The sequence below is a fragment of the Thermobia domestica genome, chromosome 13 (genome assembly GCF_964235325.1).
Source record: "Thermobia domestica chromosome 13, izTheDome1.hap1.1, whole genome shotgun sequence".
Lineage (NCBI taxonomy): Eukaryota > Metazoa > Arthropoda > Insecta > Zygentoma > Lepismatidae > Thermobia > Thermobia domestica.
The window spans coordinates 88,356,317-88,372,093 of NC_137466.1; the positions used below are offsets into that span (position 1 = coordinate 88,356,317).

The 15,777-nt window shown below is 35.9% G+C and overlaps 1 protein-coding gene across 1 annotated transcript in view; it reads right to left on the reverse strand.

The window, feature by feature from the left end:
- Positions 1-15,777, reverse strand: part of IFT54 (intraflagellar transport 54) — a 92,576-nt gene that overhangs the window by 22,401 nt on the left and 54,398 nt on the right. Inside the window, exon 7 of the mRNA XM_081736034.1 lies at positions 6,851-6,932. Within this exon, the coding sequence (XP_081592160.1) occupies positions 6,851-6,932 (82 nt within the window). The remainder of the gene's footprint in view (positions 1-6,850; positions 6,933-15,777) is intronic.

Consider the following 15,777-nt stretch of genomic DNA (forward strand, 5'->3'; position numbering starts at 1 on the left):
CGCTAAAATGAATGCTGTCAACATAATACACTGGTTTAGGAAGAAAGGTTCCATTGGTTTCTTATGCAACTGCGCCACTTAAGGGGAACAGAAATGAAGCAACAAAGTCGTCCATGAAATTGTTATAATTTCACTGTCACAATTTCATCAAAACAATATCCTCGAATATCCAGATCAGCGGGATATAAGGGATTCCGATTTTACTGTTGTTTCATTATAGTTCTATGCCTTTATGTGCTCAATTCATGAAAAACAATATAAACAAGTCGAGGTGAACCAAACTCAGAAGCTTCTGGTTTGCAAATCTGTGGAACACAGTTTCTGTTCCCAAGCCGAGCTTGTCCCTATCAAATATAGCGATCTTCATTCCTTAAACCATGGGCTACTTGTCCACCAAACCTGTTCGGATCCAGCAAGTAGCTGCCAAGAAATAAAGTACCACACACACATACACATACATACACCTGAAGTGAAACTATCAGGGTAGTGAAACTATAACAGAGTGTCTATCGGTCACGAAAGTCACGAAAAAGTCACGAAATGAGAAAACGGTCACGAAAGTCAAGAAAAAGTCACAAAATTTAGCTTTTGGGTCACGATTTTTTTATCTGTATAAATATACGTACAGACTGGAAAATTGTGTTCTACAATACGTCAAAATTCACCACCAAAGATGTCTATGCTCGGCTTTAGACGCTAAAAAATCGCTACCAAATCGCATGCATAAAAATTCGGCCTAATTCGCATGCAACTCCGCTCTTGAGACTGTTCCGAAATTTTATGATTTGATAAAGAAAAGGTCACAAAAAAGTCACGAAATCTCATTTTGGAATTTTAGTAGACACCCTGTATAAGTTCTCATATGCTTACGTCGGCAGCTAATAATTGCATATAGGTTTTGTGTTATCACAACTTTCTGTAAACATATGAAAGCTATTTATAGAATTGTTTAATGGATCTACCATTGCTTCTGTAGATCAGTTGAAGAACATTGGGAATTTTGAATATAAACAAGTCAAAGCATAATCAAGGAATAAAAATATAATTAAATCTGAAGTAATTCAACAAAACTTCAAGGAAGTTCCTAAAAGTTTACTTAAAGTATTTGCTTTGAAGAGCAATCACACTGTGAGAAATATATAGGGTAGATACCGAAGACATACAATGTGGATTTCTGCTACAAAATTGTATTCCACCATAGTACCTCAGAATGAATACTGACTGAACTTTCTGAAAACACAACTACTTAAGAGAAGAATCACCATATAAATGTTAATGATTAAAATTTAAATATTCCATTATAAGACAAGTACGTTATGATCTGCAATATTATTATTATTAAATATGATAAAGTGGAATTTCAAAAAATGATCAGGCATGTAACATATTGTGCTTTTGTATGAACAAAATTCTAATTAACACTCAGAAATTCACGATTTTGCTAAAAATTGGCCATGTTTCCGCCGACTCTGTGTTGAATTATGTAGATTTTACCTTGTCGTGATGGCATCACATGTGGCAGCATATTCCCCCCCCCCCCATTTACACATCTATGTACTAACTACTTTCTAAACAGCAGCAAGGTTGTTGAAAGTGCCACATTGACGGCAAGCGAAAGATTATTTATTAGATTTCATAGCTGTTATGGTTGCAATTTAATATCAATGAGCTGAAAAGAAAAGATCAAATTAAATTAGTCTTAAAACACACACCATTCAAAAGTTTCCTACAGAGATTCAAGCGATTTTCAATTATAAAAAAACGAAGTTTTGGGTCAAAAAAGTAGAAGTAAGTAGGTTCATTACTATTACATCCTTTCTACAGGTGCTTACATTCCAGAACTTTTTTAAAAAGTAAATATGAGGTGGTTCCGTAATTTGCATAATGTTTAATAAGTGTTATATTTTTCATAATGTTTAATAATTATTATATTATTACATTAGTCTAATTCGAAAAAAATTCAAGTTCCTAGACACATACTATATTTAGCTGTACATGCTGTATTATGTACTGTGCCTGCTTTATCACCAATTCTTGAACGTTTTGTTCTTTTGTGATGATTTGGGGGAATAATTCACAACGTTTTGTTCTTTTTGAGTTCTTTCTGTTTGTTCCTTATCTCAAACATTATTTGCTTTCTTCGATCTTTTTTAACGCAGCTTCTAGCATAGCATTATCGATTTTAACCCCATCAAAATCATTAACTTTCAATTCTTTCTTCATTTTCTTCTTTGCTGCACGTACCATAGCATTGTAGTTCCAGAGATCTTCATTAGACGTGAACCGCAGAAGTGTGGAAAGAAATGTGGTAGCCTCTTATGTTTATTTGTGTGTTGGTTCTTTCCCAAATTATTTTTGAACTGCATAGTTTTCTTAGCTTGAACTGATTTGGCCTCAAATTCTGTCTTCTTTCTCTCTCCTCCTGTTTCTGCTTTTTTCCTTTCTCTTCCTCTTGTGTCTTCCCTTTTCTATTGTATTCAAATGTGACTCATATGCATTACGGCCTCTTTGGATAAAATCTTTTGTAACTGGGACTTGATCCAAATGATTTTTGTATGGTCCCAGTCCATCTTTAGTAGTGTGAGGATTATTGACTGATGTTGCTGAAAGTTATTATTTTTAGTTATCTGTAGGAGAAAAATCTTCGTAGTCAGCATTACCAGAGGTAGTAATACAAGAATTGTCTTTACCAATCTTTTCAACTAAGGAAAGTGTTCTTCTGCTAGAAATGTTTTCAAAGAAAATATTTGCCCAAAGGTTCACAATTCTGACTACTTTTCTTTCTGAAGACACACACGGGACTTCATGTGCTGCCTCCTCATTTGCGAATCCTTCATCTTTTTTTGGGCCTTCTACACACACACACACACACACAAAAAAAAATCTTCATCATTCTTTACGCTACAGCGTTAAGAAAAACGCAGCGTAAAAACTCTATGAAAATATTACTTGCATATATTTGGTCTAGGAATTAATTCGTGCGGTTGGTACGCACACATTGAAGCTGTAGTACAAACACAAAATACATAAATACCTTAAGAAAAATATTGTCCATCGCTAGCCACCACTTTCGCCCATCTGTCAGGCAATGTACGGATTCCGTGGCGAAAGAAGTCCTCATCCTTGGAAGCGATCCAGTCAGAGACCCATGTTTCGATATCTTCTGAAGAAGTAAACCGCTGTCCAATCAAATCGTTGTTCATGCAATCGAACAAGTAGTAGTCCGAAGGAACAACGTCTGGTGAATACGGCGGGTGGGGTAAAACTTCCCATCCGACATTTTCTAAATAGGTTTTGACCGGTTTTGCGACATGTGGGCGAGCGTTATCATGTTGAACAATAAGTTTATCATGTCTGTTCTCCCATTCTGGTCGTGTTCTGGCCAGAGCTTGCTTCAAACGCATTAATTGTCGTCGATAACGTTCTCCATTCATAGTTTCACCCGGTTGCAGCAGCTCATAGTACACCACACCTTTCATATCCCACCATATGCACAGCATAACCTTTGCACAGTGAATATCTCGTTTTGGTTGTGATGGACCTGGTTCACCTAGTTTCACCCAGGCCTTTTTTCGTTTAGGGTTCTCGTAATGGATCCACTTCTCATCACCCGTAATAATTCGATGCAGAAACCCCTTTCTGCTCTGTCGTTGAAGCAGCAATTCGCAAATGGTTTTTCGTCTTTCAACGTCTCTGTCTTTCAATTCATGTGGAACCCAATGTGACATCTTTTGAATCATTCCCATGGCTTTCAAGCGTTTGGAGACTGTTGTTTGATCAACACCTAATGCTGCTGCAAGTTGTTCCTGCGTTTGACACGAATCCTGCTCGAGCAATGCTGTCAATTCTTCGTCTTGAAATTTTTTTGGCTGTCCAGCTCGCTCTTGGTCTGCCAAGCCGAAATCACCACTTCTAAACCGTGCAAACCACTTCTGACACGTTCGCTCAGCTAGAGCATGGTCACCATACACCTCCACCAAAATACGATGACTTTCAGTCGCACTTTTCTGCATGTTAAAGTAATGCAGCAGGACACCCCGCAAAAACACTTTATCAGGCACAAATTGCGCCATGTTCACTTAACTACAAACTGGTGTTGTTGACGCTTTAATCCACTGCCCTATACTACGAACGATACGCGATGACAGGGGTTTGCAACACATGTGTGGATACACGGAACTGTGGGACGCTCCGTTCGTTGCGCCATCTCTTGTCCACCCGCACGAATTAATTCCTAGGCCATATATGTACAGAAAAGTAGGGCAACTTTAACGTCTATTCCTATTGTAATTAAGTTGGAATGATTGTATATTTGAACGTGGGATTTATAGCTTTGGATTTTTTAAGGGATTGCATTCTTTAAAGCATCGCTAGTTATTGATGCGAGCAGCCAAAAGGGGTCATAGCCCAGGAGTAGGGTGACATCAAGGCCTGGGCTCACTCTTTTGCGTACGTAGTTATTAATGTAAACTATCGAAACTCTTAGAAATCGATTAATGCAGGGCGTCGCATATCGTAAGGCGCCAGGGCCTTGATGAAACTTTGGTTCTCTTCTTGGCTTATGCTTAATTATTCAAATTGCTACAGGCCTATTTCTGGCAATACATTATGTATCTGGTATCTCATTATCTAGTATAGACAGAAGTTCTGATACAACTTTGTTATCCTCCATCTCGGTGTCTAGTGGACAAGGTGACTCAGTGATGCAACTTCTCATCTCTGGTGTGACCGGCCCGTGGTTCGATTCCTTACGCCATGTTAGTTTGTCATGAACAACATAATGTTCGTGGGATTTCTCGAGATTCTTCTGTCTTCTCCCATATTCATTATCCAACAAATCATTCACTTTCATTAATAATCCGTCTTTTTTAGACTACAGAGCATAATTAATAAACGTAAAACTAAAATACTTGATTTCGTTTCATTTCATTTTGAAGTTGATGCTATGTTCTTACCCTGATGTTCATAGGTATGGAGTTGTAGAAATGTATTATTATATGTGCTTATTTAAGATTTCTCTAACTATGTGCTGCCGCGTTGAAAGTTTCACTGAAATGTTACTTAGTCTATTGGTTTGGAACTCGACCATACTTTTACTGATAAAGGTATCGTCATAAAATGTACGTGAATTTAAATATGGTTTCATTTGTTATATCTATAAATATTATTCATTTACATGTACTGTCTAGGAGCGCTGTCGAAAATGTTCTGACTAGGTCGTCACCTTAGTGGAACAATAAGGACGGTGTAAACGAAAGAAGTGTAGGAAGCACTGAACTAACCTTTTACGTCTGTTTGTTATAGATAGAATGGAATACGAAGCAGAATCGCATTCTCGTTATTTATCACATTGAAGAATTTCGCTGGCAGATCTCGATTTCAACCTGCCAGCGAAAGTATGTTGTAGGCAGCATCTTAATATGCTTCCTTAAACGCGTCCTCCAAGAAGTAGCACCAAAATTTTCACTTGGCATTGTGTATGCTCCTATGGACGAGAGTCCACAGGGTTTACAAGTTGGCAAGGTGAACATTTTGAATTAACTGTTTTTTGTGTAGTATACTGAGCCTAATAAATGTACTAATTAACGGATAAGAGGTATCCTAACCTATCTCCAAGCTGCAACGGGCGGATCTTAATCCTATCTCTGAGCTGCAACGGGCAAGAGGTTCCTTTAGGCCCAGCTGAAACAGGCAGGGTCATTCTTAACCAGCAGACCTCAAACGTCCGTCCTGCAATTACTTAATCACTTAGAGAGAACTTTTAGAGACAAACAGAAAATTATTCACTTGTAATCTTTTGTACAAACTACATAAAGATCTTCAATGGGTGAGGGAAAAAACACCCTGTATCATTACTTTACCGAATATTATACACCATAGCCTTCATTTCTTACTTTGTATCACTATATACAAGGGAGAATCAGACACTAAGGTTACCCAATATTTCTGGAGCTCAGTTTCTTACGGAGGAATGAGTGTATGGTAATTTTACAACATGGAGTTGGCAACTGTGCAATTTGAGCCACTCGTCACATACGGCGCTAGTTGTAGGTAAACACAAATGGCGACTCGTTTGGAAAACTGGTCTCGCGAAGAACTCCGCTGATGGAGAAAACGTCACCGACGAGCGCAGTGGCCGCCCTAGTACAGCATTAACAGATTTGAACACAGTTCGCGTGGAAGAGCTGATTCAGGACGACAGAAAAATCACGTTACGGCATCTGATGGCAGAATTGGGAATGTCGTTCGGAAGCGTTCGTTACATTGTGCACGATATTCTACAGTATGCTTCAGACGAGGAGGTGAAACATTCTGTGACAACGTGGCTGAACACAAAAGGAAAGGATTTTTACTAGGAGGGAATCATCAAACTCACCCCACGATGCGGGCTTTGTAATCTTTTACTTTCTGATCATTTCTCGTATTAAGTGTTATGGAGTTTAATCTGTGTTATATTTTAGTATTTTGAAGGAGGTATGGGGGAGATAAACTTGTCTTGGAAGATAAGAATAAACAAGTACCAGGAAAATACAGGTTGTTGCGGTATTCTGCACGTGAGAAGTAATTGATATAAAATATCTAGCTTTTATTTGATTTTAGATTTTCCTGCATTTTTCTTTAGTGATATGTAAACTTTAACACTCATGAACAATTACTCTAGTCAGGTCTCATAACGAATGTACTGAGGTAACGTTGATGCAAACAGCATACGAAGACATAAAAAATAATATTCACATCATCATGCTTCCATGACGAGAAGACAAATACTCTACACAAATTCAAAACCTACGAAAACATTTCATTAGATACTCAGAAAAAGATTTATTAACTTATCCATAAATGTACTTACCTAATGAATGTCTTCTACTTCCCGGTTTGGATGAAGGCGGACGATTTGTTGTTGTTGATGATGGTCGCTTTACAGGAGTTACCTACATAAAGAAACGGTATAGTTGTTCAGTTAGATTATAACATTTGTTAACTTTTTATCCTTTTGAAAAATGCAAGCAAGAGCACATTCTTGTCATTTTATTTATATTGAATATTAATTTTCCACTTTTAGAACTTATATTCTTTACTAGGAAAACTCCAAGATATGAAATGTTTACAGGGTGATATAAACATTTGTAACGAGACAATTCTATCCGTTACATTATGTTCGTTTTCCTCAGTTTTTCTTTTTTCCTATTCTATTTATTTATTTTATTTTATTTTATTTTTAATTCCATTCCTTGGTTTATTAGTCCTGTTCAAAATGATATATTTAACTTAGAACAGTATTTTTCCAAATAATTTTAGCATTAGTTATTAAAACGTTGAGGGGGAATTTTTGGTGAATTTTATATTTGAGGGAGTTAGCAACATTGGCTAGATGCAGAAACAGAGGCAGGAGGTGTGGGTACTGGGATGTCAAAATCCGGCCAAGTGCTTCGTTTTAGATATTATTCCCTGCAGTTAATGAACGAAATACACAGTTATAACGTATAAAGAAAACGATAAAATCAGATAAGGACTCCAAGAACCAGTAAGTTGTTAATTTTGTTATAAAAAAAAAAAAAAAAGCCTCATTTTCTAAAACTAAAAGAAAGGAAAAAAGGGACAAATTTCGTTTTGTAGGGCAGCCATATTTCTGTGTAACGTGTAACAATTAGAGATATAAGAGGCTAGTTTTACTAACACTCCTCCTCCTTTGAATTTTCAGTAAATGCCAAAATGTTATTAAAATTTTGATATAAGAGTCATTTATTCTGTTATTTTTCTCCCTCATTATTTATTTCGTTATAATTCGTTGATATGTGATGAAAAAAAAATAGTGAAATTGATGATTATTTAAGTGTGCTGAGGCTTAGAGAATAAAAAGGTGTTTATATTCTGTAAATAGATACTAGAATTGTTTTTGGTATAAAGGAGATGAAGATAAAAATTATTATTTCGTGATCTCGTTCTTAAAAGTTTTTGATTTTTGCTAGTAATAATATACTCTTTGTGTCAAAAAACATATTCTACGTTTTAATAATGGCAACAATTCGATATGTTAATTGTAATATTAGATTTGTTGAACTAATGAAATGGCGCAATGGCATAGATCGAAAATAGTTAATTATGGTAGTGTAATTATTAAATTTTAAATATCAGGATAGGTAGTTACAAATGTAAAGTTAGGATTTTTTATTTTAATTCGTGTTGTATCAAGTTCGTTACTGGTAGAAATATTGAAATTCTGATTAGTCATGGCATAGTATTGTTATTTCGATGAACGTAAAATTTTGTCTGATTACATGTTTATTTCAGAATACGGAATAGGTCAAAAGGGGGAGTAGCTTAAATTATGCGGTTTAATATATTCACTAATTATTTTGCGATACATGGTTTTCTGCAGTAATTATTAAAAACAAACTCTTGGGTTGTTTACATTTGAGGGTCTTACTTACTACAGCTTACTGCTCAAAATAGTTGATCACACATATGCATTTGTTTTTAAAAATTAAATTCTCTTCTTTTTTGCACCCAACAACCCTTGTCCATTTCTTCTGGCTTTTGCATGATATATCCGTTAATGTGATTTTTTTCTTTTTCGTGTGTTAAGGGCCAATTTTATCAGTGTACCGTAATATGTTCGGGGATCGACTGCCTGTCCTTGAGCATAGGGAACCCAATTTAATTAGACTTACCGTCGGATGCCAAAAGTATTTGAAGGAGGATAAATGTGTTGCCAGTTATACTGTTCCATGTCATTTATTTTAATTTTGTTTTAGTAATTGCGAAGAAAAAATATGTTTACGTTTATTTTAAATACTGTATATCTTGGAAGAGCGTATTACTGAATTGAATACGAGACGATTGATTACCTCTGATTGGACGTTTGTGAATATAATATCTGTGACAGAAATCATTCTCGGAGAGGACATGTTACGAAACTTATCAATTTATGGTCAAATTTTCGATTCTTCAATCTTATGTTTCTGAATTCTTTCCAAATGTTTACATTTATCTTTAATTTGTCCTTAAGCTATGTAACAGTTATTTCGGTTTGATCAGTGATGAGGAATATGTAAAATTTTGAAAATGAAGGAAAGCTGTTATCGCGTTTTCGGCTGTTTGAAGTGTATCCAACCTTTCGTTTATCTTTGTAATCCTTCATTAATGATACTGATTTATTGTATTTTCGGAGTAGTAGTCGGAAATTTTGAAAGTCCAAAGGACCGTAAACTTCTGAAACTAGTTTTTTTTATTCTACGTTTTGTGATTGGCGTATAACCTTTCCTTTTGTAAGGCCTCTGTGGTTAAGTAAAAGTTTCGAGCTTGAATTGAAAAAAAATGAAATGAAATCTTTGAGTTTTACGTTCCACGGTTATGCCGGTTAGGCTAAAGGAGACGGTGATGATGAGTAATGAATGAAACGGGGGAATAAAGAAAGTGGGAGGAAACGGAAGAACCCCGAGAAAACCCACGCACACGGTGTTTGTCCACCGCAAACTTCACTTGGCGGGGGCTGGGATCGAACCCGGGACCCCAGGCACTAGAGGTAAACGCTCTACCACTGCGAGCTTGAATTGAGTTTTGGGAAATATAAGTAATGTAAAAAGACGATTTTTTTTAAAAAAAAATTTACCCGGGAATATAATTGTAATGAAATAATTATATAATGATTACGAAATGTAGTTCCTTTCTTCGTTGATTGAATAAGTTATGTAGCGACGCGTCAATTGTAAAGAATAGCCAATGAATGGCAAATATGAAAATATTATTATGATTAAATGACTACTCGTAGTAAAAGTTTGTAACGGAGCTGAGAAAAAAAAAAGAAAAACAACAACAACAATCCCTGCGGCTGTCTATTGTCTTATTCATTGTGTTCGGTTTTAAAGTGTTCATTTTGTGAATGCCCTAGAAGTGGAATTGTTACTGTAATCGTAACATTATTAAAGTCAATACGGATTCAGTACGTTAATAGGAATAAGAGGCCATTAAAATAAAATCTCTACGATATTAGGAACTGTATGTGATGATCATGTGTACGTGTTGATTGGAGGACAACTAAGTGGTTCTCAATCTGGTCCTGGAGTTCCTCTATCTGTCAGCTGTTTTTTTTTTTTTTTTTTTTTTTTTTTTAAAGTTTCCTTTCCTCAACGTGTGTAGAAGTATTGGGACTTACCTGATAATTGGACATCGACACTTACCACATTGATTATTATTTCTTTTGGAATCAACTATAATTCTGGAAAATTTTTCACCAATCTAAATTCTGGAAAAGTTTGAAAGTTTAACAGAAGCATTAACCTTTTCGTTACATTTGGTTGGATTATTGGATGAAGTGTTAGTGACAGTTTATACAGCATTTAGTCATGTTTAATTGGATTTTCGATCTTGATACTGGAAATTGTAACTAAAATTATTCTGCTTTTAGTTTTCTTTATTTTTGGACGATACCATGGAATTTAGTTGCATTTTGAATATTTGATAAACTTTCGACTTTCAGTATTTAGAAATTAATATAGAATTATTTGGCTTCCTGTGTATGTCTGTTGGACAAATATCATTAAGTTTAATTGGTGAACAAGAATAATTACTAAATTATATATTCTTTTTCTCTCAACGTTGTAAAGTTTTCCTCTTCGGATAAACGTTGAAATAACGATGAACGAGATATTATGGCTAACTGTCGACGAGAATACTAAATGTTTTGAACCTCGAAGACTGTGATTTGAAGTATTAAAAAAGAAAAAAGAAAAAGAAAGAAAAATCCATTGAACAATTTTGCAACAACGCAATGTAACTAGATTATATATTGACTCCTTTCTGACATTCACTAGTAGTTTCTCACTGGTGAGGATAGATTATTTCGGGTCCAATATTTTTTTTTCTGAGTTACACAATTTTTTTGTTTGATGAATGTGTGAACCTGCTATTTAAAAATGTTTATTTGTTTAACTATTTTTTTTCTAATTTGAATTCCCATAATGGATGAACTTCTTAATTAATATACACCCTCCATTCCAAAAGAAACCGAACGTTTTAAAAAAACAAAAAAGCAATGTATATTTTGGAACAAATCATTTTTATTAATCAATGTATTCCCCTTCTGCATCGATACACATATTTGCACGCTCCAACAAGTTGTCAAACGACTTCTCCATGTCCTTTATTGGAATGGTCTTTAGGACGGCGGTCGTCGCCTTCTCAATGGCATCAATCGATGCGTGCCACTTTCCTTTCATCGCCAAATGCAGTTTCGGGAACAGATAGAAATCGCACGGAGCGAGATCTGGTGAATAGGGCGGATGATGCAACCGAATAATGTGATTTTTGACCAAAAATTCAGTTACAAGTCGCGAACGATGTGATGGTGCATTATCGTCCAAAAGAGTCCAACTGCCGATTTCGCGATATTCGGGCCGAATACGACGAATTCTTGCCAGCAAACGCTTCATGACGCCCAAGTAAAACTCTCCGGTGACTGTCTGGCCGGGCTGAACAAATTCTTTGTGGATAATTCCTTTTGAATCGTAAAAACAAATCAGCATCACCTTAACTTTTGACTTCACCAAGCGACTTTCTTTGGGTGTTCCTTCATCCGGCACTCTCCATTCAGCACTTTGCCGCTTTGTTTCGGGCTCATATTCAAAACACCACGTCTCGTCACCAGTTACAATCGATTTCAAGAAGTTTCGATCCTGCCGAGCACTTTTAACGATGTCTTTGCAATGCGCAATTCGATCAACTTTTTGGTCTTCGGTGAGTTTGTGTGGTACAAACCGCGAATTAACCTTCTTAAGGCCCAAAACTTCGGTCAAAATGCGGTATGCGTTTGTTTGAGGAATGCCTATTTCCACTTCAATAACTTTCACCGACGATTTTTTGTTATGTTTGATGAATTCACGCACTTTTTCGATGTTTTCTTCCGATAATCCGGTTCTGGGACGGACTGATCTTTCGTCATCATCCAGCGTTTCTCTACCCGATTTGAATCGCCTGAACCACTCGTAAACTTGCGTACGGGATAGACACTCATCACCATATGCATTTTGTAGCATTTGGTGTGTTTCACTAAAAGTTTTACTCAGTTTAACACAAAACTCAATTGCAGCTCGTTGTTTGAAACTCATTTTCCGACCGATGTACACAACACACTGACAGTTGAAACGCAATAACTTTGTTGCCGTGCATCCAAATGTCATGACATTTATACCAGTTGTCAATGAGGGACTACGCCATCTACCGGTAAAATATTACAACAGATGGCACTAGTGGTACTATTTGTTTTCAAAAGTTCGGTTTCTTTTGGAATGGAGGGTGTATGTATATATTTACTTATTTAATTATTGGATGATTATTACGATTATTTTGTTTGTTTAACATTATTTTATTTTGCTGTTATTATATTTTTTGTTTGTAGTTTTGTTATCCCATTTTGGGAAATAAACCTTTAAAAAAAAACAGCGGTTTACATATTTATCAATTATTATTTTTTTAAGTCTCAGCACCTGATTTATGGTAAGTTTATGGAAAATATATTTAAGATATTGTTAATGTGTGATTTTAAGCTAGATATTATTCTATTATTTTTATTTTATTTAATTATCTAATGTGTGATTTTTTTTATTATTATTATTAAATGATTATTTTATTCGAAAGGGGCTCGGGTTCTGTTGAGGCAGGGATCTGCACTACTTAGCAAATGGATTTGTATGGTCATGGTAATGAGAATCCGATTGAAAATTTAATTTTTTTTATACTCTTATTTTTCAATTTTTTTTTTATTTAACAATATTTTATTAACTTTTACTTATCTTTACTGAGTCATCCTGTATCTTTTGGAATTAAAGTTCTCGTTAGTATGGTTATACACCTCCATTGCCTAAATTCTTAAATTAAAAGAATCCATTTTTTTTTTCTTCTTAAATCCAATTCTAGCTATTATTATTATTATTATTATTATTATTATAGAGATTATTTATATTTTTGCAGACGAGATAACTAACGCGCCTCACATTTTTACCAATTACCTCTTACAACGAAATATATATATATATATATACTTACTTTTGCACTGCAAAACACAGAATATTTCTTATATAGTGTACACAGGTACAGTGAGTGCCACTAAGCGCTGGCTCCCTTTTCCTGGGGCCGCTAGTATCGCTTGTTTACATGATAGAAGACGGTGTTTATACAGAGTTGGCAACAGCTTAAAGCGTTAGCATACTAAACGTGATGGACACAAAACCAAAAGTAATCGAGAAAAGAGGCAGTATTGATAGCAGATAATACATATATGGTACATGTTGTTAGTGCTCGCTATAATCTTTCTTAAACGATCGTCATACGAACAACAGAAAGAATAATTATTTCAGAAATAACTTGTGCTTTCTTCTAATATTAAGCAAGACAGCATGACCATTTTAAACATTATTTATTTATTTATTTATTTATTATTATTATTATTTAACAGTTATGATGGATTTGTTGTGTCAGTGGTGTTGCAAGCGGTGGGTGATGACCCAAGGTCTCGCGCTTTCAGAGGCCTCACAAAAATCATCGAGCCTAAACACAATTTGACACTAACTTTTATAAAGGCTCATCGATTAAATAATTAATAATGTAAATACAAACAATTATGAACTCGGATTTGTTTGCATAAAACATTACATAATGGTAGCTTGAAACAACTTATCATGTATTCTTGTAATAGTAGGCCACTAACATAGGCGACGTAACTTATTTTCACATTGCAATAATGAAAAACAAGAAATCTTTCATTTGTTTAGCACTAATAACATCGTTAAGATTAACTGATTCGAGAATTTATTATTATTATTATTAGCTATTTGGAAAAAAATGGATGCTTTACAAACTTTTCTTGCCCAGGTATCCGCGAACATTTCTCACGGAGGATACCATAAGAATTTACTACGCCGCTAGCTGTGTGCTGCCATAATGAATTGGAATTAATTTCTTTATAATAAGCAGCGTTTGAAAAATGCTTCTGTTCAACGCAAGTATAATATTATGCTGTAGTATATCATTTTGTAAACCTCTAAGATTTTACTGTTTTTCAACATTGAAGCGAATGAAAATGCCGACTGATTTTGTTTTTCTTTCTGGTTCTTTGCCGGAAACAACGGAGATATTTGCGGTAGATAAGACATGAAACAGATCTTAAAAGGAATGTTCAGGTGGTGAGGTCAAGGCACGCATCTCGAAGATTTCGGTGAACTAGAAACACCTGATTACTGCTTTTCGTACTTTTCGTGGAAACATTCGAAATTCCAGTACGATCAATCGGTTCGCACAATTGTCATATTAGTGATAAAGCGTGAAACTATACGAGTGATTAAACGGAACGGGTCGTGTGGTCTTAGTAAACTCTGCGTAGGTATCTCATTCCCATTACTGTCCGCATTCGGTAATAAGTTGTAAGAGTGTTGTGTACTTGGTATGTACAAGGGTTGTTCAAGTTTGACCGGGATTTTCGGACGTAAATAATCGATGAATAGCCGGATCATGATGAAACTTGCGGGTGACGTATTGTATTACTTCTCGAGTAACTAGCGTCTGGCATGACGTATTTGGTGCATGAGCAGCAGTTGCTGCGAACATGGCGGCAAGCAGTGCGTCTGTGGCTGTGGAGCAGCGGAGTGTAATCAAATTTCTTGTGAAGGAGGAAGTTAAAACCAGCTGAGATTTTCAGAAGATTCCAAGCACAGTATGGTGAACAAACGATGTCACGCACAAGAGTGTACGAATGGTGTGAACAGTTTCGCGAAGGACGGGAGCATGGCAAGTGTTTTCTGGGACATGAAGTGTGTTATCTATGTGGATTTTCTGGATAAAGGGAGCACAATTAATGCCATTACTACTCCACATTGTTGAGTGGTGCTGTAAGGAAGTCCATTCACAAGAAAAGAACTGGGATGTTGTCTGGAAATGTCATTCTTCTCCATGATAATGCCCGCCCTCACACGGCCAATGTGACAACAAGAAATGCGCTGGGAAGTTCTGCCCCATCCCCCTACAATCCAGATTTAGCCCCCAGTGATTATCATTTGTTTGCACCCCTAAAGGCCATCTGGGAGGGAAGAAATTTACGACAGATGAAGCACTACGAAACGATGTCCTTCAGTGGCTACAACAACAACCAAGTTCTTTCTATGCCAAAGGAATCAGGGAGCTGCCACAACGATGGCAACGGTGCCCCGACGCGCACGGAGAATACTTTGAAGAGCTGGCATAGTTTGGTGCTTCTTGTGCAATCTGTTTCCTCTGAAGAAATAAAATTCCCGGTCAACCTTGAACGACCCTTGTAGAATTAAACTCCTCTGAAAGTATATATCTAATCTAGCCAAGTGTTTGGTGTGTTGGCGTGTCAGTGTTTTTAATATTATTGTTGCATTGTTCTTTTTGTCTATTCTTCAAAATTACAATTGACTTGTGATAGCAACTGAGCTTCACGTATGTGTATGTCAGCAATCATGCCTCCGGTGAAAAATGACATGTGCTGGGACTTTAAATATTTTTCAGATGGTAGACTCCCTACAATAAATCCTAATTTCTTTCCTGTAACGTAATGAGAACAAGTGAAAATTAGCATTTAACGTTCTGGTTTCAAAATCGCTGAAATCCCGGGTTCAAATCCTAGGATCGTCTATTTGTAGTAAGAACTATTGTTCCGCGAACCACAGTTTATAAATCAATATTACTGGCGAAAAATCCAATTGTCCATCAATTACTAGTCATCCGATTAAATTTATGAAATTCCCTCTAAACACAGAATTA